Below are 27279 nucleotides of genomic sequence, written 5' to 3'. Positions count from 1 at the left end.
GGGGGTTAAATTAATGCCTTAAAAAAAGGTTTTAATTACCTCTTGCTCCACGTACTGCAGGAGCTCAGTCCAGGCAGTGAAGTCGTGGGGGTTGCTTCGTGCTGCTTGCCAAAGCTTCTCAAACTCGGGGGGGTAGGTGAGGGGGGGCTCCTCAGGAGGGGGCTCGGGGTCCCTGGGGGGTGGGGGGTCCTCAGGAGCAGCTGGGGGGGGCTCCTCAGGCTCTGGGGGGGCCACGGCACCGTTGCAGCCCTGGGGGATGGGAGGTGGGGGGGGGCAGCGGGAGCCTCCGGAGGGGGGGCAGGGGGAGGGGGTTCTGCCCTTGGGGCTGAAGGGGGGTGGGGGGGGAGGGAAATTTTGGGGTTAAAAATAAGGGGGGGGGTCACAGGGACCTCAGTGGGTGCCCTGGTGGCCCCCCCCCTCCCTCCCTGTCACCCCTTGACCCCCCCCTTTCAGCTCCATTCTCAGCTTCGTCCCCATCGATCCCGATAGTTCCCCCCCCCAAAAAAAGCCCCAGGCACCCCCTCACCCCCCCCTTTTCCTCCAAAAGGCCCAAATTTTCCCCATAATTCCCCCTAAATAAAATCCCAGGCACCCCCTCATCCCCCCCATTTCACATTTTTCCCCCAAAAGTCCCAAATCTGCCCAATAACCCCCCCCAAATAAAATCCCAGACACCCCCCGTTTTACATTTTTCCCCCAAAAGTCCCAAATCTGCCCAAAAATTCCCCCTAAATAAAATCCCAGACACCCCCATTCTACCTTTTTCCCCTAAAAATCCCAAATCTGCCCAATAACCCCCCCCAAATAAAATCCCAGACACCCCCATTTTACATTTTCCCCCCAAAAGTCCCAAATCTCAATAATTCCCCCTAAATAAAGTCCCAGACCCCCCCATTCCAGACTTTCCCCCCAAAACTCCCAAATAATCCCCCCCAAATAAAGTCCCAGACCCCCCCTCATCCCCCCCATTCCAGATTTTCCCCCCAAAAACTCCCAAATAATCCCCCCCAAATAAAGTTCCAGACACCCCTCATCCCCCCATTCCACATTTTTCCCCCAAAAGTCCCAAATCTGCCCAAAAATTCCCCCTAAATAAAATCCCAGACACCCCCATTCTACCTTTTTCCCCTAAAAATCCCAAACCTGCCCAATAATCCCCCCCAAATAAAGTCCCAGACACCCCCTTATCCTCCCCATTCCATCTTTTTCCTCCAAAACTCCCAAATCTGCCCCAAACTCCCCCCTAAATAAAACCCCAGAAGCCCCCTCATCCCCCCCTTTCCCATTTTTCCTTAAAAAAGCCCCAAATCTGCCCAAAAACTCCTCCCTAAAAGTCCCAGACACCCCCATTTCACATTTTTCCCCCAAAAGTCCTAAATCTGCCCCAAACTCCCCCTAAATAAAATCCCAGACACCCCCATTCTACCTTTTTCGCCTAAAAATCCCAAATCTGCCCCAAAACCCCCCTCAAATAAAATCCCAGACACCCCCATTCTACCTTTTTTCCTCCAAAAGTCCCAAATCTGCCCCAAAAACCCCCCTCAAATAAAGTCCCAGACACCCCCATTCGACCTTTTCCCCCCCAAAACTCCCAAATCTGCCCAAAAACTCCCCCCAAATAAAGTCCCAGACACCCCCCCCTTTTCCATTTTTCCTTAAAAAAGTCCCAAATCTGCCCCAAAACTCCCCCAAATAAAATCCCAGACACCCCCATTCTACCTTTTTCCTCCAAAACTCCCAAATCTGCCCCCAAAACCCCCCTCAAATAAAATCCCAGACACCCCCATTCCACATTTTTCCCCCCAAAGCTCCCAAATCTCCCCAATAACCCCCCCTAAATAAATCAAAGGACTCAATAAAGCCCCCGAGCTGCCCCACAGCCCCTCTCTGCCCCCATTAAACCCCTTTTTGCCCCCAGAATGGCCCAGCCCTGCCTCACAGCCCCCCCTCAAATCCCTTAACGCTCCCCCCCAAGCCCCCCCACCCCTTCCCAACCCCCCCCATCCTCCCCCTCTCACCCTCCGGCTCCCCGGGGGTTCCGGTGCCGCCGTCCTCCGCCGCCCCCCAAGGCCCCTTCGGCCCCAGCGCGGCCCGGGCTGCCCGAGGCCTCCGGACCCTCGGCCGCCATTTCGCCTCCAACCCTGAGGCGCCGGAGACCCGGATGAGGAAACCAGCGAGGAGCGGGAAAGCTGCGCCAGAGCGGCTCCAGGGGCGGAAGTAGCGGCCCGCAGCGCCCCCTAGCGCACGGGAGGTAGCGCTGTGAGCATCGAGACGCGGAAGCGGGGCTGGGGACTTCCGGTTTCTCGCCTATCACCATGGAGACGAAGGGGAAGAGAGGCCAGAGCGGCCTTGAAGGAGGGAACGGCGGCCATTTTTACTGCGATTTTTATTCTGCAGTATTTACAACGGAGCTATTAAAACTTTATACATTATTTACAACTTAAATAAATCCTCCGACGCTGACACCCACCCGAAAAAGAAAAGGTTTTGGGGTGAAAAAGACCAAGTTTGGTGTCAAGTTGGCTTGACTCTGCATCTTCCTTCCCTGCCCCACCCCGAAAAGAAGGAAATTTGGAAGAATCGACCAAAAAAAAAAAAAACCCAACCAACCAACCAGAAAAATCCAACGTGAAACTGAAGCACAAAAATTCAACATTTTGCCTGAAAATGGCCCAAAAAACACCCAACTGGGGGAAAAACAACTCCACAAAGAGGCCCGGTGACGTTTGCCCCTCACCGATTGGTCTTCCTCCCGTAATCACTTGGGTTTGGGCCAACCAGAACCCAACTTTTTGGGGTTCTGGTTGCCCCAAACCCAAGGCCTGGAGAGGGAAATGTGCCTCGTTCCCAAAAAACCACCATTTCCCCCCAAAAAAACCAAGAGGCCGTTGGCTCTTTGGGTTCCAACGCCGCCATTTCCCACCTGGGATTGGATTCCCTGAGAGGTTTCGGATCCGTCAGGCACTGAGGAGCCCCGGGAGAAGAAAGGGGGTGGGAAAGGGGGGAGGTTCCGGAGCCTCCCGGCACCTTCGGAACCGGTTCCGCGGCGCCATTTTGGGTTCGGGGGGGGCACCCGGCTGCCCCACGTTGGCCCCCTGGGGGTATTTTGGGGTGGGAAGTGGCTTTCTGAGGGGAGGACTAGTTAATACTGTTAACCAGCTAGTTTGCTAAGGAAGGGGGGGGTGGGAAATTCCCAAAATTCCCGGGGAAAATTCCCAACTTGAAGTGGAGGTGGGTTTGGCCGCCATGATGGCGTCGGTGACATGGCCCGGGGAAGGTTTTGGGTGGAAAAGAGGGGATTTTGAGCAATGTCAAGGGGTGTTTGCTCACCCATCCCAAAGTGGGGGTGGTCGCCCCCCCAACCACCATCTCCAAACCCCACCCCAGGACCTGCCTGGAGAGGGGGAAGAGAATTGGGGTGAAACCCAGGAGAAACGGGGCAAAAAAAACCCAAAAAAGGCTCAAGAAACACAGCTCTTGGCCACCAAAAAACTCCAAAAAGGTTTAGAGAGGTAACCAGGAACGGGGGTGGAAGCTGGAAGGGGTTTTGGTGGAAAAAAACTTAAATCAAGGAAAAGGCCCCACCCGAGGGTCGGGAGCACCCGAGGGGTTTCGGTGCCCCCCGGGGGGGTCATTGGGGGGAGGGGGTCCCCAATTTTTGGAGGCGGCGGCGCCGCAGCTCGGCCGTGTCGGGTTCCTCTGGGGAGGAGGAGCCTTCAGCACCCCCCGTGGCCTCCTCTTCCTCCTTTTTCTCCTCCTCCACCTCCTTCTTCTCCTCTTCCGGGGTGGCCAAGGCCTCGGCGCCCGCCGGCGCGGGGGATTCTGGGAAGGAGAAAAGTTCAGTACTGGGGAGGAGGCAACGATCCCAGTTTGAACTGGGAGGAAGCCCCGGGAGGGGGGCTGCCCCCTGGGTGCACCCCCAGGGGCCTGGGGAGTCCCCAAGCCCTGGAGATCCCAAGCCCTGGAGATCCCAACTCCTGGAGATCCCAACCCCTGGAGATCCCAACCCCTGGAGATCCCAACCCCTGGAGATCCCCAACCCCTGGAGATCCCAACACTTGGAGATCCCCAACCCCTGGAGATCCCCAACACTTGGAGATCCCAACCCCTGGAGATCCCCAACCCTTGGAGATCCCAAGCCCTGGAGATCCCGACCCCTGGAGATCCCAACACTTGGAGATCCCCAACCCCTGGAGATCCCCAACACTTGGAGATCCCCAACCCCTGGAGATCCCCAACCCCTGGAGATCCCCAACCCCTGGAGATCCCCAACCCCTGGAGATCCCAACCCTTGGAGATCCCAACCCTTGGAGATCCCAACCCCTGGAGATCCCAACCCCTGGAGATCCCAACCCTTGGAGATGCCAAGCCCTGGAGATGCCAAGCCCTGGAGATCCCAAGCCCTGGAGATCCCCAACCTTTGGAGATCCCAACCCCTGGAGATCCCAACCCCTGGAGATCCCAACCCTTGGAGATCCCAACCCCTGGAGATCCCAACCCCTGGAGATCCCAACCCTGGAGGTCCCAACCCCTGGAGATCCCAACCCTTGGAGGTCCCAACCCCTGGAGATCCCAAACCTTGGAGGCCCCCAACTCTTAGAGATCCCCAACCCCTGGAGATCCCAACCCCTGGGAGATCCCAACCCTGGAGGTCCCAACCCGCCAAAGTCCCCAACTCCTGGAGGTCCCAACCCCTGGGAGGTCCCCAACCCCCAAAGGTCCCCAAGCCCTGGAGATCCCCAACCCCTGGAGATCCCCAACCCCCCAAGGTCCCAACCCTTGGAGATCCCAACCCTTGGAGATCCCAACCCCTGGAGATCCCAACCCCTGGAGATCCCAACCCCTGGAGATCCCCAACCCCTGGAGATCCCAACCCTTGGAGATCCCAACCCCTGGAGATCCCCAACCCTTGGAGATCCCAACCCCTGGAGGTCCCCAACCCTTGGAGATCCCAACCCTTGGAGATCCCAACCCCTGGAGATCGCAACCCTTGGAGATCCCAACCCCTGGAGATCCCAACCCCTGGAGATCCCAACCCCTGGAGATCCCCAACCCCTGGAGATCGCAACCCTTGGAGATCCCAACCCCTGGAGATCCCCAACCTTTGGAGATCCCAACCCTTGGAGATCCCAACCCTGGAGGTCCCAACCTGCCAAAGTCCCCAACTCCTGGAGATCCCCAACCCCTGGAGATCCCCAACCCTTGGAGATCCCAACCCCTGGAGATCCCAAGCCCTGGAGATCCCAACCCTTGGAGATCCCTAACCCTTGGAGATCCCCAATCCCCCAAGGTCCCAACCCTTGGAGATCCCAACCCCTGGAGATCCCAACCCCTGGAGATCCCAACCACTGGGAGGTCCCAACCCTGGAGGTCCCCAACCCCTGGAGATCCCAACCCCCAAAGGTCCTCAACCCCTGGGAGATCCCAACCCCTGGAGATCCCAACCCTTGGGAGGTCCCCAACCCCCAAAGGTCCCCAACCCCCAAAGGTCCCCAATCGCTCGACGTCCCCAACCCTTGGACATTCCAATCCCTGGAAATCCCAATCCCTGGAAATCCCAACCCCTGGAAATCCCAACCCCTGGAAATCCCAATCCCTGGAGGTCCCTCCCTCCCTCCCTCACCGGTGGTGGCCGTGGTGCTGGTGCTGGGCTCGGGGCTGTTGGGTGAGTGGGGGGCGTTGGGCTCCTCAGGGGGGGGAGCCTGGGGGGGTCTGGGGTGAGGAGCTGGACTGGGGGACCTAGGAGGGACTCTGGTCAATTGCAGGGGAAAAAAAAAAAAACCCAAACCAAAAAAACCCAAAATGAAACAAAAAACCCAAACCAAAAAAACCCCAAACCAAAAAAAACCCCAAACCAAAAAAACCCCAAACCAAAAAAACCCCAAACCAAAAAAAACCCAAACCAAAAAAAAAAACCCCAAACCAAAAAAAAAAAACCCCAAACCAAAAAAAACCCAAACAAAAAAAACCCAAACCAAAAAAAACCCAAACCAAAAAAACCTCAAACCAAAAAAAACCCAAACCAAAAAAAACCCAAAATGAAACAAAAAACCCAAACAAAAAAAACCCCAAACCAAAAAAACCTCAAACAAAAAAAACCTCAAACAAAAAAAAACTCAAACAAAAAAAACCTCAAACAAAAAAAACCTCAAACAAAAAAAACCCAAACCAAAAAAAAACCCAAACCAAAAAAAAACCCAAACCAAAAAAAAACCCAAACCAAAAAAAAACCCAAACCAAAAAAAAACCCAAACCAAAAAAAAACCCAAACCAAAAAAAAACCCAAACCAAAAAAAAAAACCAAACCAAAAAAAAACCCAAACCAAAAAAAAAACCCAAACCAAAAAAAACCCAAACCAAAAAAAACCCAAACCAAAAAAAAACCCAAACCAAAAAAAACCAAAAAAACCCAAACCAAAAAAAACCAAAACCAAAAAAAACCCAAACCAAAAAAAGACCCAAACCAAAAAAAACCCCAAACCAAAAAAACCCAAACCAAAAAAAACCCAAACCAAAAAAAACCCAAACCAAAAAAAACCCAAACCAAAAAAAACCCAAACCAAAAAAACCTCAAACCAAAAAAAACAACACAAAAAACGCCCAACACAAAAACCCCCAACACAAAAAAAACCCCAACACAAAAAAACCCAAAACAACACAAAAAACCAACCAAAAGTACCAAAACAAAAAACCCACCAAAATAAAAACCCTAAACAAAAAATCCAAATCAAGAAAAAACAACACAAAAAACCCAACACAAAAAAACACCAAAAAATCCCCAACCCAAACAAACCAAACACCAAAAACCGGCCAAACCAAAAACCCAACCAAACCAAAAACCCAACCAACCCAAAAACCCAACCAACCCAAAAACCCAACCAAACCAAAAACCCAACCAAACCAAAAACCCAACCAAACCAAAAACCCAACCAAACCAAAAACCCAACCAAACCAAAAACCCAACCAAACCAAAAACCCAACCAAACCAAAAACCCAACCAAACCAAAAACCCAACCAAACCAAAACCCAACCAACCCAAAACCCAACCAACCCAAAACCCAACCAACCCAGAAAAAACCACCCAATCCAGAAAAAAACAACCCAGAAAAAACCAAACCAAAAAGAACCAAAGCAAAAAAAACCAAACAAAAAAACAGCCAGCAAAAAACCCCAAACCAAACCAAAACCCACCAAACCAAAACCTACCAAACCAAAACCCACCAAACCAAAAAAAACAAAGCAAAACCAAACCAAAAAAAACCAAACAAAAAAAAACAAACAAAAAAAACCCAAACAAAAAAATCAAACCAAAAAAAAACCCAAGCAAAAAACCCAAACAACCAGCAAAAAACCCCAAACCAAACCAAACCCCAAACCAAACCAAACCCCAAACCAAACCAAACCCCAAACCAAACCAAACCCCAAACCAAACCAAACCCCAAACCAAACCAAACCCCAAACCAAACCAAACCCCAAACCAAAACCCAAACCAAACCCCAAACCAAACCCCAAACCAAACCCCAAACCAAACCAAACCCCAAGCCAAACCCCAAAAAACCAAACCCCAAAAAACCAAACCCCCAAAAAAACCAAACCAAAAAAAACCAAACCAAAAAAAACCAAACCAAAAAAAACCAAACCAAAAAAAACCAAACCAAAAAAAACCAAACCAAAAAAAACCAAACCAAAAAAAACCAAACCAAAAAAACCCAAACCAAAAAAAACCAAACCAAAAAAAACCCAAACCAAAAAAAACCCAAACCAAAAAAAACCCAAACCAAAAAAAAACCCAAACCAAAAAAACCCCCCAAAAAAAATCAAACCAAAAAAAACCCAAACAAAAAACCCAAACAACCAGCAAAAAACCCCAAACCAAACCCCACCAACCCAAAAAAAAACCAAACCAAAAAAACCCAGAACAATAAATCCAAAAAACCCAAACAAAAAAAAAAAAAACCCAAACCAAAATAAACAAAACCCCCAAAAGGGTGATTTTTGTGGGGTTCCTGTCAGGTTTTCCCTCACCTGAGGCTGGCCAGCACTGTCAGGTACTGGCTGATCTGCAACATGGCGGCGTCCAGCAGGATGTTGATGTTCTGCAGACACTGCAGCCTGGCCTCCAGGTGCTGCCTCTCCTGGCCCTCCATGGCACGCTGCTCCTCCTCCGTCAGCCCAAAAAATCCATCCGGAGGCATCGGCATGGGGGGAAATCCTGTGGGAAGAGAAGGGAAGTCAAGGAGAGGCACCGGGATTCCGAGTCTGAGGTAACCCAAGATGGCGCCGGAGGCGGCACTCGGGGTGACGCAGGGGTTGGGTCCCACAGGGGGAGCTCCTTGGTGTCTGCTCTGGGATAAATCCCAGGGGGGGCTTTGGGAATCTGGTTTTTTATCCTCTTCTCATTCCCTGGAGGATTTAGAGCAGGAAAAAAAGCAGGAGCTGGTGATCTCTGTGAGGGAACAAAGCTCCACCTCAAGTGGCAGGTCCTGCATTTGGGTCAGAACCAGTTGGGGTGTGGGGTTAGGAAGCTGCAGGGGGGAGCTGGGGGTGTTGGTTGAGTAAATGGCGGTCAGGAGAGTGGCCAAAAGGGCCAGTGACATCCTGGCTTGTTATCAGAGACCCTGTGGCCACCAGGAAGAGGGGGGTGGTTGCCACCCTGTCCTCAGCACTGCTGGGGCCACCCTGGGAACGCTGGATTCAGGTCTGGGCACCTCCCTACAGAAAAAAAAAGACAAAAAAGGGCAACAAGGCTCCTTGAGAGAGCCCAAATCCTCTGAGATTCACTGGAAGGGTTGTCAGACACTGGAATAATCTGCCCAGGGCAGTGCTGGAGTCAGAATCCCTGGAAATATCTCAGGGATGTGTGGATCTGGTCCTTAGGGAGGTGGTTGGGAGGGGAGGTGCTCACAGGTTGGGCTGTGGATGATCTTGGAGGTGTCTCCCCCCACCAAAGGTTTTCTGGGATAGGGGGGGGGGGATGTTTGGGAATCTGTCTTTTATTCTCTCCTCATTCCCTGGAGGATTTAGAGCAGGAAAAAAAACCAGAAGCTGGTGATCTCTGTGAGGGAAGAAAGCTCCACCTCAAGTGGCAGGTCCTGCATTTGGGTCAGAACCAGTTGGGGTGTGGGGTTAGGAAGCTGCAGGGGGGAGCTGGGGGTGTTGGTTGAGTAAATGGGGGTCAGGAGAGTGGCCAAAAGGGCCAGTGACATCCTGGTTGTATCAGAGACCCTGTGGCCACCAGGAAGAGGGGGGTGGTTGCCACCCTGTCCTCAGCACTGCTGGGGCCACCCTGGGAACGCTGGATTCAGGTCTGGGCACCTCCTTACAAAAAAAAGGACAAAAAAGGGCAACAAGGCTCCTTGAGAGAGCACAAATCCTCTGAGATTCACTGGAAGGGTTGTCAGGCACTGGAATAATCTGCCCAGGGCAGTGCTGGAGTCAGAATCCCTGGAAATATCTCAGGGATGTGTGGATCTGGTCCTTAGGGAGGTGGTTGGGAGGGGAGGTGCTCACAGGTTGGGCTGTGGATGATCTTGGAGGTGTCTCCCCCACACCAAAGGTTTTCTGGGATGGGGGGATTTTTGGGAATCTGGTTTTTATCCTCTCCTCATTCCCAGGAGGATTTAGACCAGGAAAAAATCCGGGAGCTGGTGATCTCCATGAGGCAACAAATCTACGCGCAGAACGAGGCGGAAGTCAGCAAACGTTGGAATTTTGAGGATGGGGTAGGTAGGGGGGCCTCAAACCCCCCAAAAAGCACCCTCACCCCCCTCTTTTTAACCAGGGGAGCTCCTCAGGCTCTGCTCTGGGTCCTGAACATCACAAACAAGGGTGCTGAGGGCACCCTCAGACACTTGGGTGCTGGTGACACCGGGGTGGGGGGGTCCCTGGAGGGAAGGGGTGGGATCCAGAGGGACCTGGAGAGCCTGGAGAAAGGAGTCAGTGCCAACTGACCAGAAGGTTCTAGAAGGTTCTGCACCTGGGGGGAGGCAATCCCAGGAAAAGATTTGGGGACAGCCCTGAGGAGAAGGATCTGGGGGGGTTTGTGGGGGCCCAGAAGCTCCAAGAGGAGCCCTGGACATGTCCTGGTTTGGGCCAGGAGAAAAGGGATTTTTTGTTTTGTACTTTTGCTTTTAGCTCTGGTTTTTTGCTCTCGTTACAAGAGACTCAGCTAAAAGCAAGAAAACCAAGACAAGAAAAGACAAGACAGAAAATCACTTTTCTCCTGGCCCAAACCAGGACAGACTCAGCTAAAAGCAAAAAAAGTCCAAGACAAAATCATCTTTCTCCTGGCTCAAAGCAGGAGAGAGCCTGAGCTTGGAGCCCAGAAACCAACCCTGTCCTGGGCTGCATCAGAAGAAAAGTGTCCAGAGGGGTGAGGGAGGGGAGCTCCCTGCCCCCTGCTCTGCTCCTGGCAGATCCCACCTGGAGCAGTCTCCAGGTCTGGAATCCCCAAGAGCAGAAGGACTTGGAGCTCCTGGAACCTCTCCAGAGGAGCCCCTGAAATGCTCAGAGGGCTGAGCAGCTCCCTGGGATCCAGGCTGAGGGATTGGGGTTGTTCAGCCTGGAGAAGAGGAGGCTCCCAGGTCACCTCCTGGTGACTTCCCAAGCCCTGGAGTTTGGTTTCCAGGGATTCCAATCCCTGGAAGGGGCTACAAAAAATCTGGGATGGAACTTCTGGCATGGGTGTGTGGAGAGAGGATGAGGGGCAAATGGAAGAGGAAAAAAAAGTGGAAAAAAATTAAAGGGGAGGTTGAGGTTGGACATGGGGAAAAAGTTCTTCCCCTGTGAGGGTGGTGAGACCCTGGAACAGGATTCCAAGGAAATTTTGGCTGCCTGGAGCTGTTCCAGCCCAGCTTGGATGGGGCTTGGAGCAACCCTTGGATGAGAGGTGCCCTGTGGCAGGGAGGTTGGAGGAGCTCATCCTCCCTAATCCATTTTAGGACAAACCCCATGAAGGGGCAGTTCTTGAGGGGGTGATGGATCCCCAAAAAAGTCTTCCCAAGTCTTCCCAAGGAGTGGTGGCCATGGAATTCCCATCCATGGTGGAGGGAAAGGGATCTCAGGCACTGCTGCATCTGATCTGGCAGTGGTGGCATCAGCAGGTCTGGAGGCTGAGGAGAGCAGGAGGCTCCCAGGTCACCTCCTGGTGACTTCCCAAGCCCTGGAGTTTGGTTTCCAGGGATTCCAATCCCTGAAAGGAGCTACAAAAAATCTGGGATGGAATTTTTTGCACGGGTGTGTGGAGAGAGAGAGAGAGAGGATGAGGGGCAAAAAAAAAAGTGGAAAAGTGGAAGAGGGGAGGTTGAGGTTGGACATGGGGAAAAAGTTCTTCCCCTGTGAGGGTGGTGAGACCCTGGAACAGGATTCCAAGGAAATTTTGGCTGCCTGGAGCTGTTCCAGCCCAGCTTGGATGAGGCTTGGAGCAACCCTTGGATAAGAGGTGCCCTGTGGCAGGGAGGTTGGAGGAGATGATCTTCAAGGTCCCTCCCTAAACCCTTCCAGGACAAACCCCATGAAGGGGCAGTCCTTGAGGGGGTGATGGATCCCAAAAAAAGTCTTCCCAAGTCTTACCAAAGAGTGGTGGCATTCCCATCCATGGTGGAGGCAAAGGGATCCCACCCACTGCTCCTGGCACTGCTGCATCCGATCTGGCAGTGCTGGCATCACCAGGTCTGGAGGCTGAGGTGAGGAGAAGGACACGAGAGTGGTGGGAGGTGTAAAAAAGAGTGGGGGGAACCCAATTTTTTATTTTTTTTTTTAGACAGAACCCACCTGAACCACTGCTGGAGCCAGAGCTGCCGTTTCCAGAGCCATTGTGTGGTTGACCACCACCAGGAGCTGGTGGGAAGGGACCCATTGGTGGCCAGAAGGGAAACATTCCCGGTGGGAAGGGGGGGATGAGTCCCTGGGGAACTACAGAGGGGGGAGAAGAAAGGTGGTGAGAACCCCAAAACCCCCCCAAAGAAACCAGGTGACCCATCCCAGCTCCACGGGGGCACCAGTCAGGGTGTCACCGGGTGTCAGGGTGTCACCAGGTGTCAGGGTGTCACCGGGTGTCAGGGTGAGCTCGTGGAGGAAAGAGGACTCACAGTTGGGGGGCTGAGGAACTTGGGGGGGCTGGGGCTGAGGAGGGGCTTGCTCTGGGGGTTCTGGAGGGGGCTGTGTGGGGAGGGAAGCCCTGAGGATGTCCATACGGCAGGTGGGACACGTCTGCTGGCGCTGGAACCACGACCGCAGGCAGCTGGGGAGGAGAAGGACACCAAAAACTACACCAAAAAATTCTGGAGAACAAGTCCAGTCCCCCCAACACCCCCCCCCAGATGCTGAGCTCACCAAAAATGCCAAAAAAAAAAAAAAAACCCCAAAAAAACCCCTAAACCTGAGGGCCCACCTGGTGTGGAAGATGTGGTTGCAAGGCAGGCGCTTGGCGCCCGTCACCATCTCCTCGCGGCAGATGATGCAAACGTTGTCCATGGCCTGCAGCTCCTCAGGGGTGGCATCAGGGTAGCTGGGGGGGTGAGGAGGGGACATCTGAGGGGACAGCCACCATTCCTGACATTCCAGGAAGGTTGGGAAAGGAGTGGGACAACTTCTGGATCCTCCCCACCACCCACCCGCCCGCCCGCCCGTTCCTCCTCCTCCTCCAGGGTTCTGGTGAAGGGATCTGGAGGGGGATCCCCCAGCTCAGAACCCTGCAGGCTCCTTCCCACCTTTTTCCCTGAGGGAAAAAGATGGAAGTTGGGAATTCCTGGAGGGGGATTTCACCTCAAGTGACCTCCCAGGGAGAGGGGAGGCCACGGGGGGAACTTACAGAGTGTTCATGTTGCGGATGGCCCGACGGGACATGATGGCATCTGTCACTGCCTTCTTGAACTGCCTGGAAGGGAAGGGACATGGTGGCACCAAACTGGGCTCTGGTGGCACCAAACTGGGCTGGGCTGAGCTGGGGTGGCACCAAACTGGGCTCTGGTGGCACCAAACTGGGCTGGGGTGAGCTGGGGTGGCACCAAACTGGGATGGGGTGAGCTGTGGTGGCACCAAACTGGGCTGGGGTGAGCTGGGGTGGCACCAAACTGGGCTGGGGTGAGCTGGGGTGGCACCAAACTGGGCTGGGGTGAGCTGGGGTGGCACCAAACCGGGATGGGGTGAGCTGTGGTGGCACCAAACTGGGATGGGGTGGCACCAAACTGGGATGGGGTGGCACCAAACTGGGATGGGGTGAGCTGGGGTGGCACCAAACTGGGCTGGGCTGAGCTGGGGTGGCACCAAACCGGGATGGGGTGAGCTGGGGTGGCACCAAACTGGGATGGGGTGGCACCAAACTGGGATGGGGTGGCACCAAACTGGGATGGGGTGGCACCAAACTGGGATGGGGTGGCACCAAACTGGGATGGGGTGAGCTGGGGTGGCACCAAACTGGGATGGGGTGGCACCAAACTGGGATGGGGTGGCACCAAACTGGGATGGGGTGGCACCAAACTGGGATGGGGTGGCACCAAACTGGGATGGGGTGAGCTGGGGTGGCACCAAACTGGGATGGGGTGGCACCAAACTGGGATGGGGTGGCACCAAACCGGGATGGGGTGGCACCAAACTGGGATGGGGTGGCACCAAACCGGGATGGGGTGGCACCAAACCGGGATGGGGTGGCACCAAACCGGGATGGGGTGGCACCAAAGTGAGCTCTGGTGAGCTGGGGTGGCACCAAAGTGAGCTGGGGTGGCACCAAAGTGAGCTGGGGTGAGCTGGGGTGGCACCAAACTCGGTTTGGGTGGCACCAAACCACCAGAGGTGGCACCAGACTGAGCTCGGGTGAGCTGTGGTGGCACGAAACCACCAGAGGTGCCACCAAAGCACCAGAGGTGCCACCAAACTGAGCTGGGGTGGCACCAAAGCACCAGAGGTGTCCCCAGAGGTGTCCCCAGAGTGAACTCACCTCATGGCCAGGTACATGGGGCGGATGGCAAAGAGGGGGAAGGTGTGGACTTTGATCATGATGGTCATGAAGGCCACGTAGAGCAGGACTTTGATGAACCCTGAGGGAAAGGAAAAACACCAAGGATTTGTTCTGGGCTCAGTCTGGCAAAAAGGGGGGGAGGGGGGCAAAAGGGGAAAGAAAGAGGGGAAAGAAAGAGGGGAAAGAAAGAGGGGAAAGAAAGAGGGGAAAGAAAGAGGGGAAAGAAAGAGGGGAAAGAAAGAGGGGAAAGAAAGAGGGGAAAGAAAGAGGGGAAAGAAAGAGGGGAAAGAAAGAGGGGAAAGAAAGAGGGGAAAGAAAGAGGGGAAAGAAAGAGGGGAAAGAAAGAGGGGAAAGAAAGAGGGGAAAGAAAGAGGGGAAAGAAAGAGGGGAAAGAAAGAGGGGAAAGAAAGAGGGGAAAGAAAGAGGGGAAAGAAAGAGGGGAAAGAAAGAGGGGAAAGAAAGAGGGGAAAGAAAGAGGGGAAAGAAAGAGGGGAAAGAAAGAGGGGAAAGAAAGAGGGGAAAGAAAGAGGGGAAAGAAAGAGGGGAAAGAAAGAGGGGAAGAAAGAGGGGAAAGAAAGAGGGGAAAGGGAAAGAGGAGGAGGTACCTGTGAAGAGCTCAGTGTAGAGCATGTAAACAGCTTTGCTGTCCCAGGGGTTTTCATTCTGCAGGTCGATGGAGTGCAGGATGTACTTGATGAAGATGGTGAGCACCATGGTCATGAGGATGGCGTACTGAGGGGAGGAAGGGTCTGGTTGCACACCAGGGCCTGGCTGAGGAGCTGTTTGTCCATCCCAGGGCTGGAGCTGGAGGTTTGTCCCTCCCCTTCCTTACCTCAAAGCCAAAAACGAGTTGGACAGAGGCTCCCCGGGTGAGGATGCTGTGGTAGGCATGGCTGATGAAGAGGAAATCCAGGATTCCCAGGAGGAACATCAGGGCTGGAAGCAGGAGAGAAGGAGGAAAGGAGTTAACAAGCCTCAAGGTGGGGGTGGTGGGACCCCAAAAAGCCAAAGCTCTGAGGGGCAACAGCCTGAAATGGAGCCCGCCAGGCTGAGGCCTTTGAGGAGGAGCATTCCCAGGAGATGATTAAATTAAACTGTTAATTAAGAGTGCAATTAATGCACCAGTCATGAGGTTGTCTCACTTGAAGCCCACTCTAAACTCTTCCCATCTCCCCAACCCACCCCATAAATCCCAAGAAGAGTTTTCCAGCCCTTTCCAAGGAGCAGCAGTCCCAGGGGAGGATTAAATTAAACTGTTAATTAAGAGTGCAATTAATGCACCACAATAACGAGGTTGTCTCACTTGAAGCCCCCTCTTCCCATCTCCCCAGCCCACCCCATAAATCCCAAGAAGAGCTTTCCAGCCCTTTCCAAGGCTTTTGAGGAGCAGCATTCCCAGGGGAGGATTAAAAAACTGTTAATTAAGAGTGCAATTAATGCACCACAATAACGAGGTTGTTGCACTTGAAGCCCCCTCCAAACTCTTCCCATCTCCCCATAAATCCCAGGAAGAATTTTCCACCCCTTTCCCCAGAAACAAGAAGGGATTTGTCACAGATCCAGCAACACTTTTCCTCATTAAGGCCCCCAAAAACTCTGCCCTGCTTCACAGGGCTGCCCTGATAAGCCTTATCAGCCCTCACGCTCTGCTGCACTGGGTTTTTTTTTTGGGTTTTTTTCCCCTGGTTTATGCAAAAAAGTTGCCAAAATTATCTTTCCTGCCCAGCTGGGCCACTCACAGATGATACGGAAGTGGAAGAGCCAGGAGATGTTGGGGCTCCGCTCCATCTGCCAACAAGGAGAGAAAAAATCTGACCTTCCCCTCCCCAAAACAGCCTTTTTTTAGGGGTGTTTTCTCACCACACAACACTCACAAAATCCACCCGGTCTTCAGCCAACCAGTGGAAGCACTTGAGGAAGAGGAGGAGGGTGAAGAGGGCAACAAAACGAGGGCTGAAGTCGTCTCTGAAGACGGTGAAAGCCAAACAGGTCTCGGTCACCGCGTACCAAGAACGCTCCAGGAGGTGCTGAAAGAGGGGGGAGAGGTTTGGGGGGGCTTCACCCCACTTTTCAGCCCAGTTGAGAAGCTAAAATGGTGCCCAAGAGCTCTCAGGTTTCAAAGCCCCCCCTGAAAAATGGAGCTGAAAGCCTCCCGGGGTTCCAAATTTCCCCCAGAATCGCAGCACGAAAAGTTGGGAATTTCCCCCCAAAGACACCACAGGGTTCTAAATTCCCCCAAAACAGCAGCAAAAGCCTCTTGGGGGTTCAAAACTTCCCTCCAAAGTGTCTCAAGAGTTCAAAATGGCAGCAAAACCTCACAAGGTTTAAAACCCACCCCAGAGAAATACCACGAGAGGCATCTCAGGGTTCAAAGTCCCCCCCAAAATGCCATCAAAAACTTCACAAGGTTTAAAATCCCCCCTGAAATAGCCCCAAAAAGCTCACAGGGTTTGATATCCCCTCCAACCCCTCAAGCATCTGCACATCCTTGGGTATTTGACCCTCCCCTGACACCTCCAGCACCCCACCAGCCCATCCCCACTCCTCACCTCCATCTCTGCCGCCCGCAGCTGCCCGAAAAAAACTTTGCCCATAAATTTCCCCAGCAGAAAAACCAAAACGAAGGCTTGGATGTAGAGAACCTGCAAGGGAAGGGATATAAATAAAAAAAACCAAAGCAAATTGGAGGAGAAAAAAAGGCAGATGGAGAAAGAAGAGATGAGAAACAACCACGGAGCAGCTGAGATGCCAAAACCCATTTTGGGGGCTGAAAGCAGAAGCGAGCGGCACCCGGAGCTCCCCCCCACCCTCAGTCAGGGGGTTGGTTTCACCTCCTCCTTCAGCCTGGCGGCTTAATTACCCGCCTTAATTAATGAAGTGGATCCTTACGGCCATGCTGGGGCTGGATTTGGTGAGGTAAACCACGGTGGGGTAGAACTGGTGCTTGAGGTAATAGGCGTGAGCCACCACCGCCGTGGTCAGCGCCAGGCTCCCCGCCATCACCACCGCCGTCCAGATCATCTCCCTGCCTCGGCCTGCTGGGCAAAAAACAGACAAAAAAAAGGGGTTTTGCACCACAAAAAGGGGAAATCTGAGCTCCAGCAGTCACCCTCACACCTTTGGGATGTGGTTACACCCTTGTGAAGTGACCCCAAACCAACAAAAGGCTGAGGGGAAAGCTGCTGCCGAGCTGAGGGTTCTTCCACCAGGCACCAGGTCTGAGGGGACAAAGCCCCAGGGGCAGCTCCCAAAGGGGCTTTTTTTGCTCCCAAAAACACTGCCAGGTGGCACCCTGTGCCCCTTCTGTCCCCTCCTTGTCCCCCTTGTCCCTGTCCCCCCCCTCCTTGTTCCCCCGTTCCCTGCACCCAGGGTCAGATCCCTCCCACCCCAGGTCACAGCTTTGATCTCTCTGTCTGCTGGGCAAAAAAACAGACAAAAAAAAGGGGTTTTGCACCACAAAAAGGGGAAATCTGAGCTCCCAAAGGGGCTTTTCTGCTCCCCAAAAACACTGCCACAAGTGCTACCAGCCAGGTGACTCCCTGTGCCCCTTCTGTCCCCACCTTCTCCCTGTTCCCCCCTTCCCTGCACCCAGGGTCAAATCCCCCCCCTCCCCAGGTCACAGCACCTCTCTGTCTGGCAAAAAACAGACAAAAAAAAGGGGTTTTGCACCACAAAATGTGGGAATCTGAGCTCCAGCAGTCACCCTCACACCTTTGGGATGTGGTTACCCCCTTGTGAAGTGACCCCAAAACCAACAAAAGGCTGAGGGGAAAGCTGCTGCCGAGCTGAGGGTTCTTCCACCCAGGCACCAGGTCTGAGGAGACAAAGCCCCAGGGGCAGCTCCCAAAGGGGCTTTTTTGCTCCCCAAAAACACTGCCAAGTGGCCCCCCTGTGCCCCTTCTGTCCCCTCCTTGTCCCTGTCCCCACCTCCTTGTCCCCCAATCCCTGCACCCAGGGTCAGATCCCTCCCACCCCAGGTCACAGCACCTCTCTGTCTGCTGGGCAAAAAACAGACAAAAAAAGGGGTTTTGCACCACAAAAAGGGGAAATCTGAGCTCCCAAAGGGGCTTTTCTGCTCCCCAGAAACACTGCCACAAGTGCCACCAGCCAGGTGACCCCCTGTGCCCCTTCTGTCCCCTCCTTGTCCCCCTTGTCCCTGTCTCCCCCTCCTTGTTCCCCCATTCCCTGCACCCAGGGTCAGATCCCCCTCCTCCCCAGGTCACAGCACCTCTCTGTCTGGCAAAAAACAGACAAAAAAAGGGGTTTTGCACCACAAAATGTGGAAATCTGAGCTGAGGGTTCCTCCACCCAGGCACCAGGTCTGAGGGGACAAAGCCCCAGGGGCAGCTCCCAAAGGGGCTTTTTTGCTCCCCAAAACCACTGCCAGGTGGCACCCTGTGCCCCTTCTGTCCCCTCCTTGTTCCCCCGTTCCCTGCACCCAGGGTCAGATCCCCACCCCAGGTCACAGCACCTCTCTGTCTGCTGGGCAAAAAACAGACCAAAAAAAGGGGTTTTGCACCACAAAAAGGGGAAATCTGAGCTCCCAAAGGGGCTTTTCTGCTCCCCAAAAACACTGCCACAAGTGCCACCAGCCAGGTGGCCCCCCTGTGCCCCTTCTGTCCCCACCTTGTCCCTGTCCCTCCCTCCTTGTTCCCCCGTTCCCTGCACCCAGGGTCAGATCCCCCTCCTCCCCAGGTCACAGCACCTCTCTGTCTGCTGGGCAAAAAACAGACAAAAAAAGGGGTTTTGCACCACAAAATGTGGAAATCTGAGCTCCAGCAGTCACCCTCACACCTTTGGGATGTGGTTACACCCTTGTGAAGTGACCCCAAACCAACAAAAGGCTGAGGGGAAAGCTGCTGCCGAGCTGAGGGTTCTTCCACCCAGGCACCAGGTCTGAGGGGACAAAGCCCCAGGGGCAGCTCCCAAAGGGGCTTTTCTGCTCCCAAAAACACTGCCAGGTGGCCCCCTGTGCCCCTTCTGTCCCCTCCTTGTCCCCCTTGTCCCTGTCCCCCCCCTCCTTGTTCCCCCGTTCCCTGCACCCAGGGTCAGATCCCCCCCCCATGTCACAGCACCTCTCTGTCTGGCAAAAAACAGAAAAAAAAAAGGGGTTTTGCACCACAAAATGTGGAAATCTGAACTCCCAAAGGGGCTTTTCTGCTCCCCAAAAACACTGCCAGGTGGCACCCTGTGCCCCTTCTGTCCCCTCCTTGTCCCCCTTCTCTCTGTTCCCCCATTCCCTGCACCCAGGGTCAGATCCCCCTCCTCCCCAGGTCACAGCACCTCTCTGTCTGGCAAAAAACAGACAAAAAAAAGGGGTTTTGCACCACAAAATGTGGAAATCTGAGCTCCAGCAGTCACCCTCACACCTTTGGGATGTGGTTACCCCCCTTGTGAAGTGACCCCAAACCAACAAAAGGCTGAGGGGAAAGTTGCTGCCGAGCTGAGGGTTCTTCCACCCAGGCACCAGGTCTGAGGGGACAAAGCCCCAGGGGCAGCTCCCAAAGGGGATTTTTTGCTCCCAAAAAACACTGCCAAGTGGCACCCTGTGCCCCTTCTGTCCCCTCCTTGTCCCCCTTGTCCCTGTCTCCCCCTCCTTGTTCCCCCATTCCCTGCACCCAGGGTCAGATCCCTCCCACCCCAGGTTACAGCACCTCTCTGTCTGCTGGGCAAAAAACAGACAAAGGGGTTTTGCACCACAAAAAGTGGAAATCTGAGCTCCCAAAGGGGCTTTTCTGCTCTCCAAAAACACTGCCAGGTGGCACCCTGTGCCCCTTCTGTCCCCTCCTTGTCCCCCTTGTCCCTGTCCCCACCTCCTTGTTCCCCCATTCCCTGCACCCAGGGTCAGATCCCTCCCCCCCCAGGTCACAGCACCTCTCTGTCTGGCGAAAAACAGACAAAAAAAGGGGTTTTGCACCACAAAAAGGGGAAATCTGAGCTGAGGGTTCCTCCACCCAGGCACCAGGTCTGAGGGGGACAAAGCCCCAGGGGCAGCTCCCAAAGGGGCTTTTTTGCTCCCCAAAAACACTGCCAGGTGGCACCCTGTGCCCCTTCTGTCCCCTCCTTGTCCCCCCTTGCCCCTGTCCCCCCCCTCCTTGTTCCCCCATTCCCTGCACCCAGGGTCAGATCCCTCCCACCCCAGGTCACAGCTTTGATCTCTCTGTCACCCACCCCCCATTTGTCCCCCTGACCCTCTCAGGTGACAATCCACCCCCCAACCCCTGTCCCCTCACCCCAACTCCCCCAGACACCTCCCACTTGCTGCCCTCACCCCCCCCCCTCAAGTCTTGTCCCCCTCCTCTTCCCTCTCCCACCCCCCAGATGTCCCCAATGTCCCCACCTCTGTGTCTCACCCCTCCAAGTGCCCCCATTGTGTCCCTTACCCCCCCAAATTGTCCCCATTTTAATACCCCACACCCTCACTGTCCCCACATCCTCCTCCCTCCCGAGCCACCTGTAGCCCTCCCACCCCCAGTGCCCCCTCTAAACCCTCGACCCCCCCAAGGCACCCCTCACCTCCCCCCCCCCCTCCCCTTCCAGGTGCCCCCCTTGTCCCTGTCCACCCTGTCCCCACCATCCCCCCAGGACCCCAACATGTCACCCGCCCCCCCCCCCCTTCCCCCCTGGGCCCCTCCCCAGGTCCTGGGCCCTCCCCAGGTGCTTCCTCCCCCTCCCTGTGTCCCGTTCCAGGTGCCCCCCATGTCCCTGTCCACCTTGTCCCCCCCAGGACCCCAACATGTCACCCACCCCCCCAGGGCCCTCCCCCTCCCTGTGTCCCCTTCCAGGTGCCCCCCATGTCCCTGTCCCCCCTGTCTCCCCAGGTGCTTCCTCCCCCTCCCTGTGTCCCCTTCCAGGTGCCCCCCATATCCCTGTCCCCCCCTCCCCCCCCCAACATGTCATCCGCCCCCCCCATCCCTCCTGGGCCCTCCCCAGGTGCTTCCTCCCCCTCCCTGTGTCCCCTTCCAGGTGCCCCCCATGTCCCTGTCCACCCTGTCCCCCCCAGGACCCCAACATGTCACCCGCCCCCCCCCCCCCCCCCCCCCGGGCCCTCCCCAGGTGCTTCCCCCCCTCCCTGTGTTGCCTTCCAGGTGCCCCCCATGTCCCTGTCCACCCTGTCCCTCCCAGGACCCCAACATGTCACCCGCCCCCCCCCCCGTCTCCCCTGGGCCCTCCCCCTCCCTGTGTCCCCTTCCAGGTGCCCCCCATGTCTCTGTCCACTCTGTCCCCCCTTCCCCCCCCAGGACCTTAACATGTCACCTGCCCCCCCCCCTCCCCAGGTGCTTCCTCCCCCCTCCCTGTGTCCCCTTCCAGGGGGAGGGGGCCGGGTGTCCCTATCTCCCCTCCCCCCAGGACCCCAACATGTCACCCGCCCCCCCCGCTTCCCCCTGGGCCCTTCCCAGGTCCTGGGCCCTCCCCAGGTGCTTCCCCCCCCTCCCTGTGTCCCCTTCCAGGTGCCCCCCCTGTCCCTGTCCCCCCTGTCCCTCCCTCCCCCCTCGGGACCCCAACATGTCACCCCTCCCCCCCCGCTTTTCCCCCAAACTCACTCGGACCGAGCCCCTCCGCTTCCCCCCCTCCTCAGGCCGTTTCTCTACCGGAATCGCCTCACACACGACACCTCACTTCCTCCAGGCCTGCACCACCCTCCTGCCTCGGAGGGGGGGGGAACGCACGCTGTGCCTGGACCAGTTCCCCTCTTCTCACACCCTTTCCCGATCGCTCCTCCGCCCCTGAGAGACCTGAGGCTCCCCCGCCTCAAGCTTGGCGTGAAAAGGCCCACGGACTCCCCTACAAAACCCACGGGGAGCTTCTCACCACCCCCCCAACTCCCCCGGTTGTGCTTGGAACGGCCCCAACAGCCTCGCATTCGCCCTTTGGGTGGGCGGGAACGCCGAGGGTCCCGTGTCTCGCTGCCATTGGCCAGCCCCGACGGCGCTCAGCCAATCAGAAAAATTCCTCGGCAGCCTCAGGTCGCTGTTGCTAAGGGGTGGGCGGCAGAGAGCGAGGAGTCGCCTCAGCCCCTTCTCCTCACACCTGGCAGTTACCTCCCCCCCCGCCCCCCTCAGAGACCCCCACTGGGTCAGATTTGCCTTTTTTTCGTACTTCACGTCACACTCCACGGGTTTGCGCCTGCACTAAGAGCTTCCCGGACCCGCCTTCCCCTCAGGAACCTCGAAACCTCGTCTTCCCGGACCCGCCTTCCCCTCAGGAACCTCGAAACCTCGCCCCGGCCTCACGGAGATAACAAACAACGCCCCAAGGCGGCCTCCCCGCCTTTTATACCAGCCCGGACAGGGCCCAGCCAATCAGCGCCGCCTCTCCTGCGATTCTCCCCTGTGATTGGCTGGCGCCCCGTATTGTCCCGCCTTCCCTTTGACGGACAGCGGTGGGTGGGTGGCAGGGGAGTGGGCGGGGCGGGCTCGTCCGATCTCCGCCTTCTGATTGGCTGGCAGCGCGGGCGCTCCGCCAATAAAAGGCGCTCGGGGGGAGGGGCGGGGTTAATTTGGTTCCTCTTTTCCCGCGCTTCGTGCGCTCCGCGTCGTGTGAGAGAAAAAGGCGGGAAGCGGTGCAGTCACCTCCTGAGGTGATTTCTTCACTTTCCCTCGGTTCTGAGGGGAAAAAAGGAGGTAAAGTTGTTCCCTTCTGCCTTGTTCAGTGAGAGGAAGACTGAGTCTTGGTGCTGCCGGGTGCAAAGAGCCTCGTAAATATTTTTTTTCCTTTTTTTTTACTCTCGATACCTGAGGGAGCGATGCCTTAAGTGTTTTGTATTTGCTTGGAAAATCCACTGAGGAGGGAGAGGGGAAAATAACACCCCTTTTATGTTGTTAAAGCCAAGATTTGGTGCCCCTGAGCACGAAGAACCATTTATATTGATAAATCTTTTTGTCTGGGGATGTGGCAAGCTGGGTGATGATAGTCCTGGGAAAGTGATGTAAAATAACTAATAAGAAATTTTATTATTTTCTCCCTGAGCAGCTGCAGGGATAAGAGGTCTCTCTTTTCTTTGAGTCTGGGGTCTGTGGTAATAAAACCTGTAAAACTCAAGTGGTTGTGGGCTTTTAATTGAAAATATCTGCAGTTTTATCATCTTTATTTGTCTTTATTATCCCTTTGAATGAGGTAAGAGCTGTTCTAACTCTCAACTGCTTAATTTGGTGGCAACTGAAGGTTTTATTTTCCTTGCTTTAAGGTATTCGAGGGCTTTTTAAAGAGTATTGGTCAGGGCTTGAGTTTATTGAAATACTGAGGCATTTTTGTCTTGACACCTACTTTTCTTTTTCCTTAGAAGTATTTAAAAGGTGGAGAAAATCAGGTCAGTGCTGTTCTTCCCCTCTTGTCGTTTTTTTTAAGAAAGAAACCCTACAAAAATGACAATTTTTGCAGCCTGGAGAACCTGGAAGTGGCTGAAAAGAAACCCAGAACCTTATAAAGCTTCTGGTTTATTGTTGGGTTTTTTTGGCACAGCAATGGGGTTGGTACCAGGAACAAATTTTTGTTATTTAGCTTGAACCAGGTTTGGATTTGGAGCTTTTTTTTTTTTTCCTTGGGGTTTTGAGGTGTTTTAATGGTTCCTGGGGGAATTTTGGGGCATTTTAGTGGAGGTGCTTGGTCACTTTTAGTCTTCTCTGGGATTTTTTTAAGGGGGGGTTGGTTTCTTAAGGGTTGGTCTGTTCTTGGGTCAAGTGGCAGTGGTGGAATTGACAGTTTTGGGACAATTTAGGTTTTTTTCAGGGCTCAGTCTTTTTGGGGGGGGGGGGATAATTGAGTTTTTTGGTTTGGATTTGTGGGGCTGGATTTTGGGTGCAGTTTGAAGCTTTTTTTAGGCTGGGGCTTGGCCCGTGGGTTTTTTGGGGGGCTGTTTGCTTTGGGGAGGCTTTCTTTGGGGTTTTTTTGGGGCATTAAGGGCTTATTGTGCCTTTTTCTCCCTCAGACCATGAGGCCCCTCCCTGAAGGTGAGAGAACCCCCCCCAGCAGCACCCGGCACTGCCAGGACCAAAAAGCTTTTTTCAGGCTTCTGGGTGAGGAAACAGCCACAAAAAACTCCCAAAATAGGGAGTGGGGAAGGGGGAGAACCTTATCTCTTTCACTATTAAGACCCAAACTGGGATTTTTTCACCCAAAATATTATTTTAATTACTTTTCCCCCCCTCCTCCAGACAACGCCGTGGTGCAGGAGTTCCTCTCGGCCGATGTTTGCTGCCGGATTTCTGATAAGGTCAGTCCTTCAAAAATAGATAAATAGCTTAGTCAGAAATGCTGTGTTTCGGTTGTTTTTTTCCCCCTGAATTCAGCCCTTTTTTTTTTTTTTCTTTTTCCTCAAATTGCTGTTTTTTCTCCTCATTTCCCCAGTATCTGCTGGCCATGGTCTTCACCTACTTCAAGCGTGCCCGCCTGTCCCCCACCGAGTACACCTGCACCAACCTCTTTGCTGCCCTGTATGTACCCCCCAAACCTTCATTAACCACCTCTAATTAACAGTTAATTAATCCCTAATAAATCCTCATTAACAAAACCAGGGGGCTTGCTAATGAAGCACTGAGCTTCATTAGGTCAACCTGGGCTTAACCCCGACCTTCCGATCGCCCCACGCCGCCTGCTCCACACCTCCCCTTGCTGGATTGACCCAAATCCCCTGAATCTGCCCCATTTTTTCACCCCTTTCCTGCAGGTACCTGGCGAATGACATGGAGGAGGACAACGAGGAGCCCAAGCTGGGGATCTTACCCTGGGCTCTGGGGCAACACTGGCGCCAGCTCTTCCCTCGCTTCCTGCGCCGCCGCGACCGCCTCTGGGCCCGCATGAGCTACCGGGCCCTGGTCAGCCGGCGCTGCTGCCTGGAGGTGGGTGCCAAAACACACCCAAAACCACAATAAATAACCCCAAAAAGCCCCCTCAGCTCCCCCCCAAAACCCCGACAGATCACCCCAAAAAAGCCCCCTCAGCTCCCCTCCAAAAAGCCTCCTCAGATCCCCCAGAACCCCAACAGATCACCCCAAAAAAGCTCCCTCACAAGACCTCCCTCAGTTCCCCCCCAAAAACCCCAACAGATCACCCCAAAAACCCCAACAGATCACCCCAAAAAAGCCCCCTCAGCTCCCCCCCAAAACCCCAACGGATCACCTGAAAAAGCCCCCTCAGCTCCCCCCAGAAACCCAACAGATCACCCTAAAAAAGCTCCCTCACAAGACCTCCCTCAGTTCCCCCCCCAAAACCCCAACAGATCACCCCAAAAAAGCCCCCTTGAGCTCCCTCACAAAACCTCCCTCTGTTCCCCCCCAAAAAGCCCCCTGAGCTCCCCCCCAAAACCCCAACAGATCACCCCAAAAAAGCCCCCTCAGCTCCCTCACAAAACCTTCCTCAGTTCCCTGCCAAAACCCCAACAGATCACCCCAAAAAAGCCCCCTGAGCTCCCCCCAAAAAGCCTCCTGAGATCCCCCCCCAGACCCCAACAGATCACCCCAAAAAAGCCCCCTCAGCTCCCCCCCAAAACCCCAACGGATCACCTGAAAAAGCCCCCTCAGCTCCCCCCAGAAACCCAACAGATCACCCCAAAAAAGCTCCCTCACAAGACCTCCCTCAGTTCCCCCCCAAAAACCCCAACAGATCACCCCAAAAACCCAACAGATCACCCCAAAAACCCCAACAGATCACCCCAAAAAAGACCCCTGAGCTCCCCCCCAAAAAGCCTCCTCAGATCCCCCCAGACCCCAACAAATCACCCCAAAAAGCCCCCTCAGCTCCTCCCCAAAACTACAAGAGATCACCCCAAAAAAAGCCCCCTAAGCTCTCCCCAAAACCCCAACAAATCACCCCAAAAAAGCCCCCTCAGCTCCCTCCCCAAAACCGCAATAGATCACCCCAAAAAAAGCCCCCTCAGCTCCCCCCCAAAAAACCCAACAAATCACCCCAAAACCCCCCTAACCTCCTCCCCCCAAAAGCCCCCTCAGTCCCCCCCAAAACCCCAACAAATCACCCCAAAAACCCCCCTCACAACCCCCCCTAAAAAAAATCCACCCCTCAAAATTTTGAAGGCACCAAAACCAGGGTGAGAATTAAATAAAAAAAAAAAAGAAAAAATTTAGATTTTTACACTGATTTTGCTTTTCCCTGCTAAAAAACGGGCGATTTTGGGCTGAAAGTTGCTTTTTGCATATTTTTAAGTTTAATTCATGAGGTTTTGGTGTCTGGCAGGAGGGGTGGGTGCCATTTAACACCCCCCCCTTTTTTTATTTTTTTATTTTTTTTTATTTTTTTTGCACCTTCCCGTCCCAGATTTTTCCACCAGTGCAGTGGGGACCCAACCACCCCCAAACTGAGCTTTTTTGAGCTTAAAAAGCGAAATTTTTACCCAAAATATGGAAATTTAAACCCCCCAAAAAAAACCCAGGGGGGAGGGGTGTGGATGTGGGGTGCAACCCCCCCCCCCCAATCTTTGGGGCTTATATTTGAACCCCTCCAAACTAAGGGGGGGTGGGGTGGTATTTTTTAGCCCTTTTTCCCCCCAAGAAAGTCCCAAAATTGTGGTTTTTCACCCCAAATCTGGGCTGTGTTTGCAGGTGATGGCAGCAGAACCGCGGCACTGGGCTTGGAGGAGGGAACGGTCCCTCCCCCACAGCGGGACCTCCCGGGACCACCTCCCCTCCCCCTGCCTGCGTTGTGCCCGCCCCCTGCCCGCCCCCTCGCCAGAGGACGACCCAAAACCCGCCGAATTCACCCCAAAATAATCGCAGCCCGAAGCGGCCTCAGCTGGGGGCCAAACCGCGCTGAAAATGCAGAGATTTGAGGGTTTTTTGGGGTTTTTTTTTCCCCTCAAGACAAAATTTGGGGCATTTTAACTCAAAAAACCCACCTGGCAACCACTCATTTCCACAGTGGGAAGTTCAGATTTTTTGGTGCTTTTCCCTCTTTTTCCACTTTTTCCCCTTTTCCCCCTTTCCCCCCCTTTTTCCCCCTTTCCCCCCCCTTTTTTTTCCCCCTTTCCCCCCCCTTTTTTTTCCCCCTTTCCCCCCCTTTTTTTTCCCCCTTTCCCCCCCCTTTTTTTTCCCCCTTTCCCCCCCCTTTTTTTCCCCCTTTCCCCCCCCTTTTTTTTCCCCCTTTCCCCCCCCTTTTTTTTCCCCCTTTCCCCCCCCTTTTTTTCCCCCTTTCCCCCCCCTTTTTTTTCCCCCTTTCCCCCCCCTTTTTTTTCCCCCTTCCCCCCCCTTTTTTTTCCCCCTTTCCCCCCCCTTTTTTTTCCCCCTTTCCCCCCCCTTTTTTTTCCCCCTTTCCCCCCCCTTTTTTTTCCCCCTTTCCCCCCCCTTTTTTTTCCCCCTTTCCCCCCCTTTTTT

The 27279-nt window shown here is 54.4% G+C and overlaps 3 protein-coding genes across 8 annotated transcripts; 1 reads left to right on the top strand and 2 right to left on the bottom strand.

Moving 5' to 3' along the window:
* On the bottom strand, positions 1 to 2431 carry LOC139790832 (cuticle collagen 1-like). Its single transcript, XM_071732625.1, has 2 exons — positions 2019 to 2431; positions 1 to 325 (listed from the first exon to the last, which is right to left on the bottom strand). Exons 1-2 carry the CDS (start codon positions 2315 to 2317, stop codon positions 19 to 21), a joined length of 606 nt encoding a protein of 201 aa, XP_071588726.1. The 5' UTR covers positions 2318 to 2431; the 3' UTR covers positions 1 to 18.
* SYVN1 (synoviolin 1) lies at positions 2370 to 22136 on the bottom strand. 6 transcript variants are annotated; one of them, XM_071732621.1, is made up of 17 exons: positions 22058 to 22136; positions 21502 to 21601; positions 16847 to 16995; positions 16507 to 16599; positions 15832 to 15984; positions 15697 to 15745; positions 14790 to 14893; positions 14563 to 14689; positions 13937 to 14036; positions 12812 to 12877; positions 12392 to 12508; positions 12090 to 12241; positions 11773 to 11913; positions 11572 to 11679; positions 8026 to 8212; positions 5624 to 5739; positions 2370 to 3822 (listed from the first exon to the last, which is right to left on the bottom strand). In XM_071732621.1, the coding sequence occupies exons 3-17, from the start codon at positions 16976 to 16978 to the stop codon at positions 3632 to 3634; spliced, it is 1836 nt and encodes a 611-aa protein (XP_071588722.1). In that variant the 5' UTR covers positions 16979 to 16995; positions 21502 to 21601; positions 22058 to 22136; the 3' UTR covers positions 2370 to 3631. The 6 variants fall into 6 exon arrangements, with proteins under 6 accessions (XP_071588722.1, XP_071588720.1, XP_071588721.1 ...); XM_071732619.1 differs by having other exon boundaries at positions 16847 to 16992; XM_071732620.1 differs by having other exon boundaries at positions 16847 to 16992; positions 21502 to 21605; positions 22058 to 22128.
* A 1752-nt stretch (positions 22137 to 23888) lies between these two features.
* On the top strand, positions 23889 to 26724 carry LOC139790835 (speedy protein 1-A-like). The gene is made up of 5 exons (XM_071732628.1): positions 23889 to 23973; positions 24112 to 24170; positions 24305 to 24390; positions 24624 to 24795; positions 26512 to 26724. Exons 1-5 carry the CDS (start codon positions 23889 to 23891, stop codon positions 26677 to 26679), a joined length of 570 nt encoding a protein of 189 aa, XP_071588729.1. The 3' UTR covers positions 26680 to 26724.
* The last annotated feature ends 555 nt before the right edge of the window (positions 26725 to 27279 follow it).

Source organism: Heliangelus exortis, unplaced genomic scaffold, assembly GCF_036169615.1.
Source record: "Heliangelus exortis unplaced genomic scaffold, bHelExo1.hap1 Scaffold_277, whole genome shotgun sequence".
Lineage (NCBI taxonomy): Eukaryota > Metazoa > Chordata > Aves > Apodiformes > Trochilidae > Heliangelus > Heliangelus exortis.
Note: the sequence above shows the minus strand (reverse complement) of the source record. Positions and strands in the feature narration are given on the sequence as shown.

What these genes read in the sequence shown, in the direction of transcription:
- LOC139790832 (XM_071732625.1), bottom strand. Translation starts at nt 2,317, where the DNA reads ATGGTGATAGGCGAGAAACCGGAAGTCCCCAGCCCCGCTTCCGCGTCT. An exon ending in AACCCCCGGGGAGCCGGAGG is followed by an intron (nt 326 to 2,018) that starts GTGAGAGGGGGA and finishes ACCCCCCTTCAG; the next exon opens with CCCCAAGGGCAGAACCCCCT.
- SYVN1 (XM_071732621.1), bottom strand. Translation starts at nt 16,978, where the DNA reads ATGATCTGGACGGCGGTGGTGATGGCGGGGAGCCTGGCGCTGACCACG. An exon ending in AACCACATCTTCCACACCAG is followed by an intron (nt 12,242 to 12,391) that starts GTGGGCCCTCAG and finishes TCTCCTCCCCAG; the next exon opens with CTGCCTGCGGTCGTGGTTCC. An exon ending in GGGAATGCCACCACTCTTTG is followed by an intron (nt 8,213 to 11,571) that starts GTAAGACTTGGG and finishes CTCTTCCCACAG; the next exon opens with GATTTCCCCCCATGCCGATG.
- LOC139790835 (XM_071732628.1), top strand. Translation starts at nt 23,889, where the DNA reads ATGAGGCCCCTCCCTGAAGGTGAGAGAACCCCCCCCAGCAGCACCCGG. An exon ending in AGCTTTTTTCAGGCTTCTGG is followed by an intron (nt 23,974 to 24,111) that starts GTGAGGAAACAG and finishes CCCCTCCTCCAG; the next exon opens with ACAACGCCGTGGTGCAGGAG. An exon ending in GCCGGCGCTGCTGCCTGGAG is followed by an intron (nt 24,796 to 26,511) that starts GTGGGTGCCAAA and finishes CTGTGTTTGCAG; the next exon opens with GTGATGGCAGCAGAACCGCG.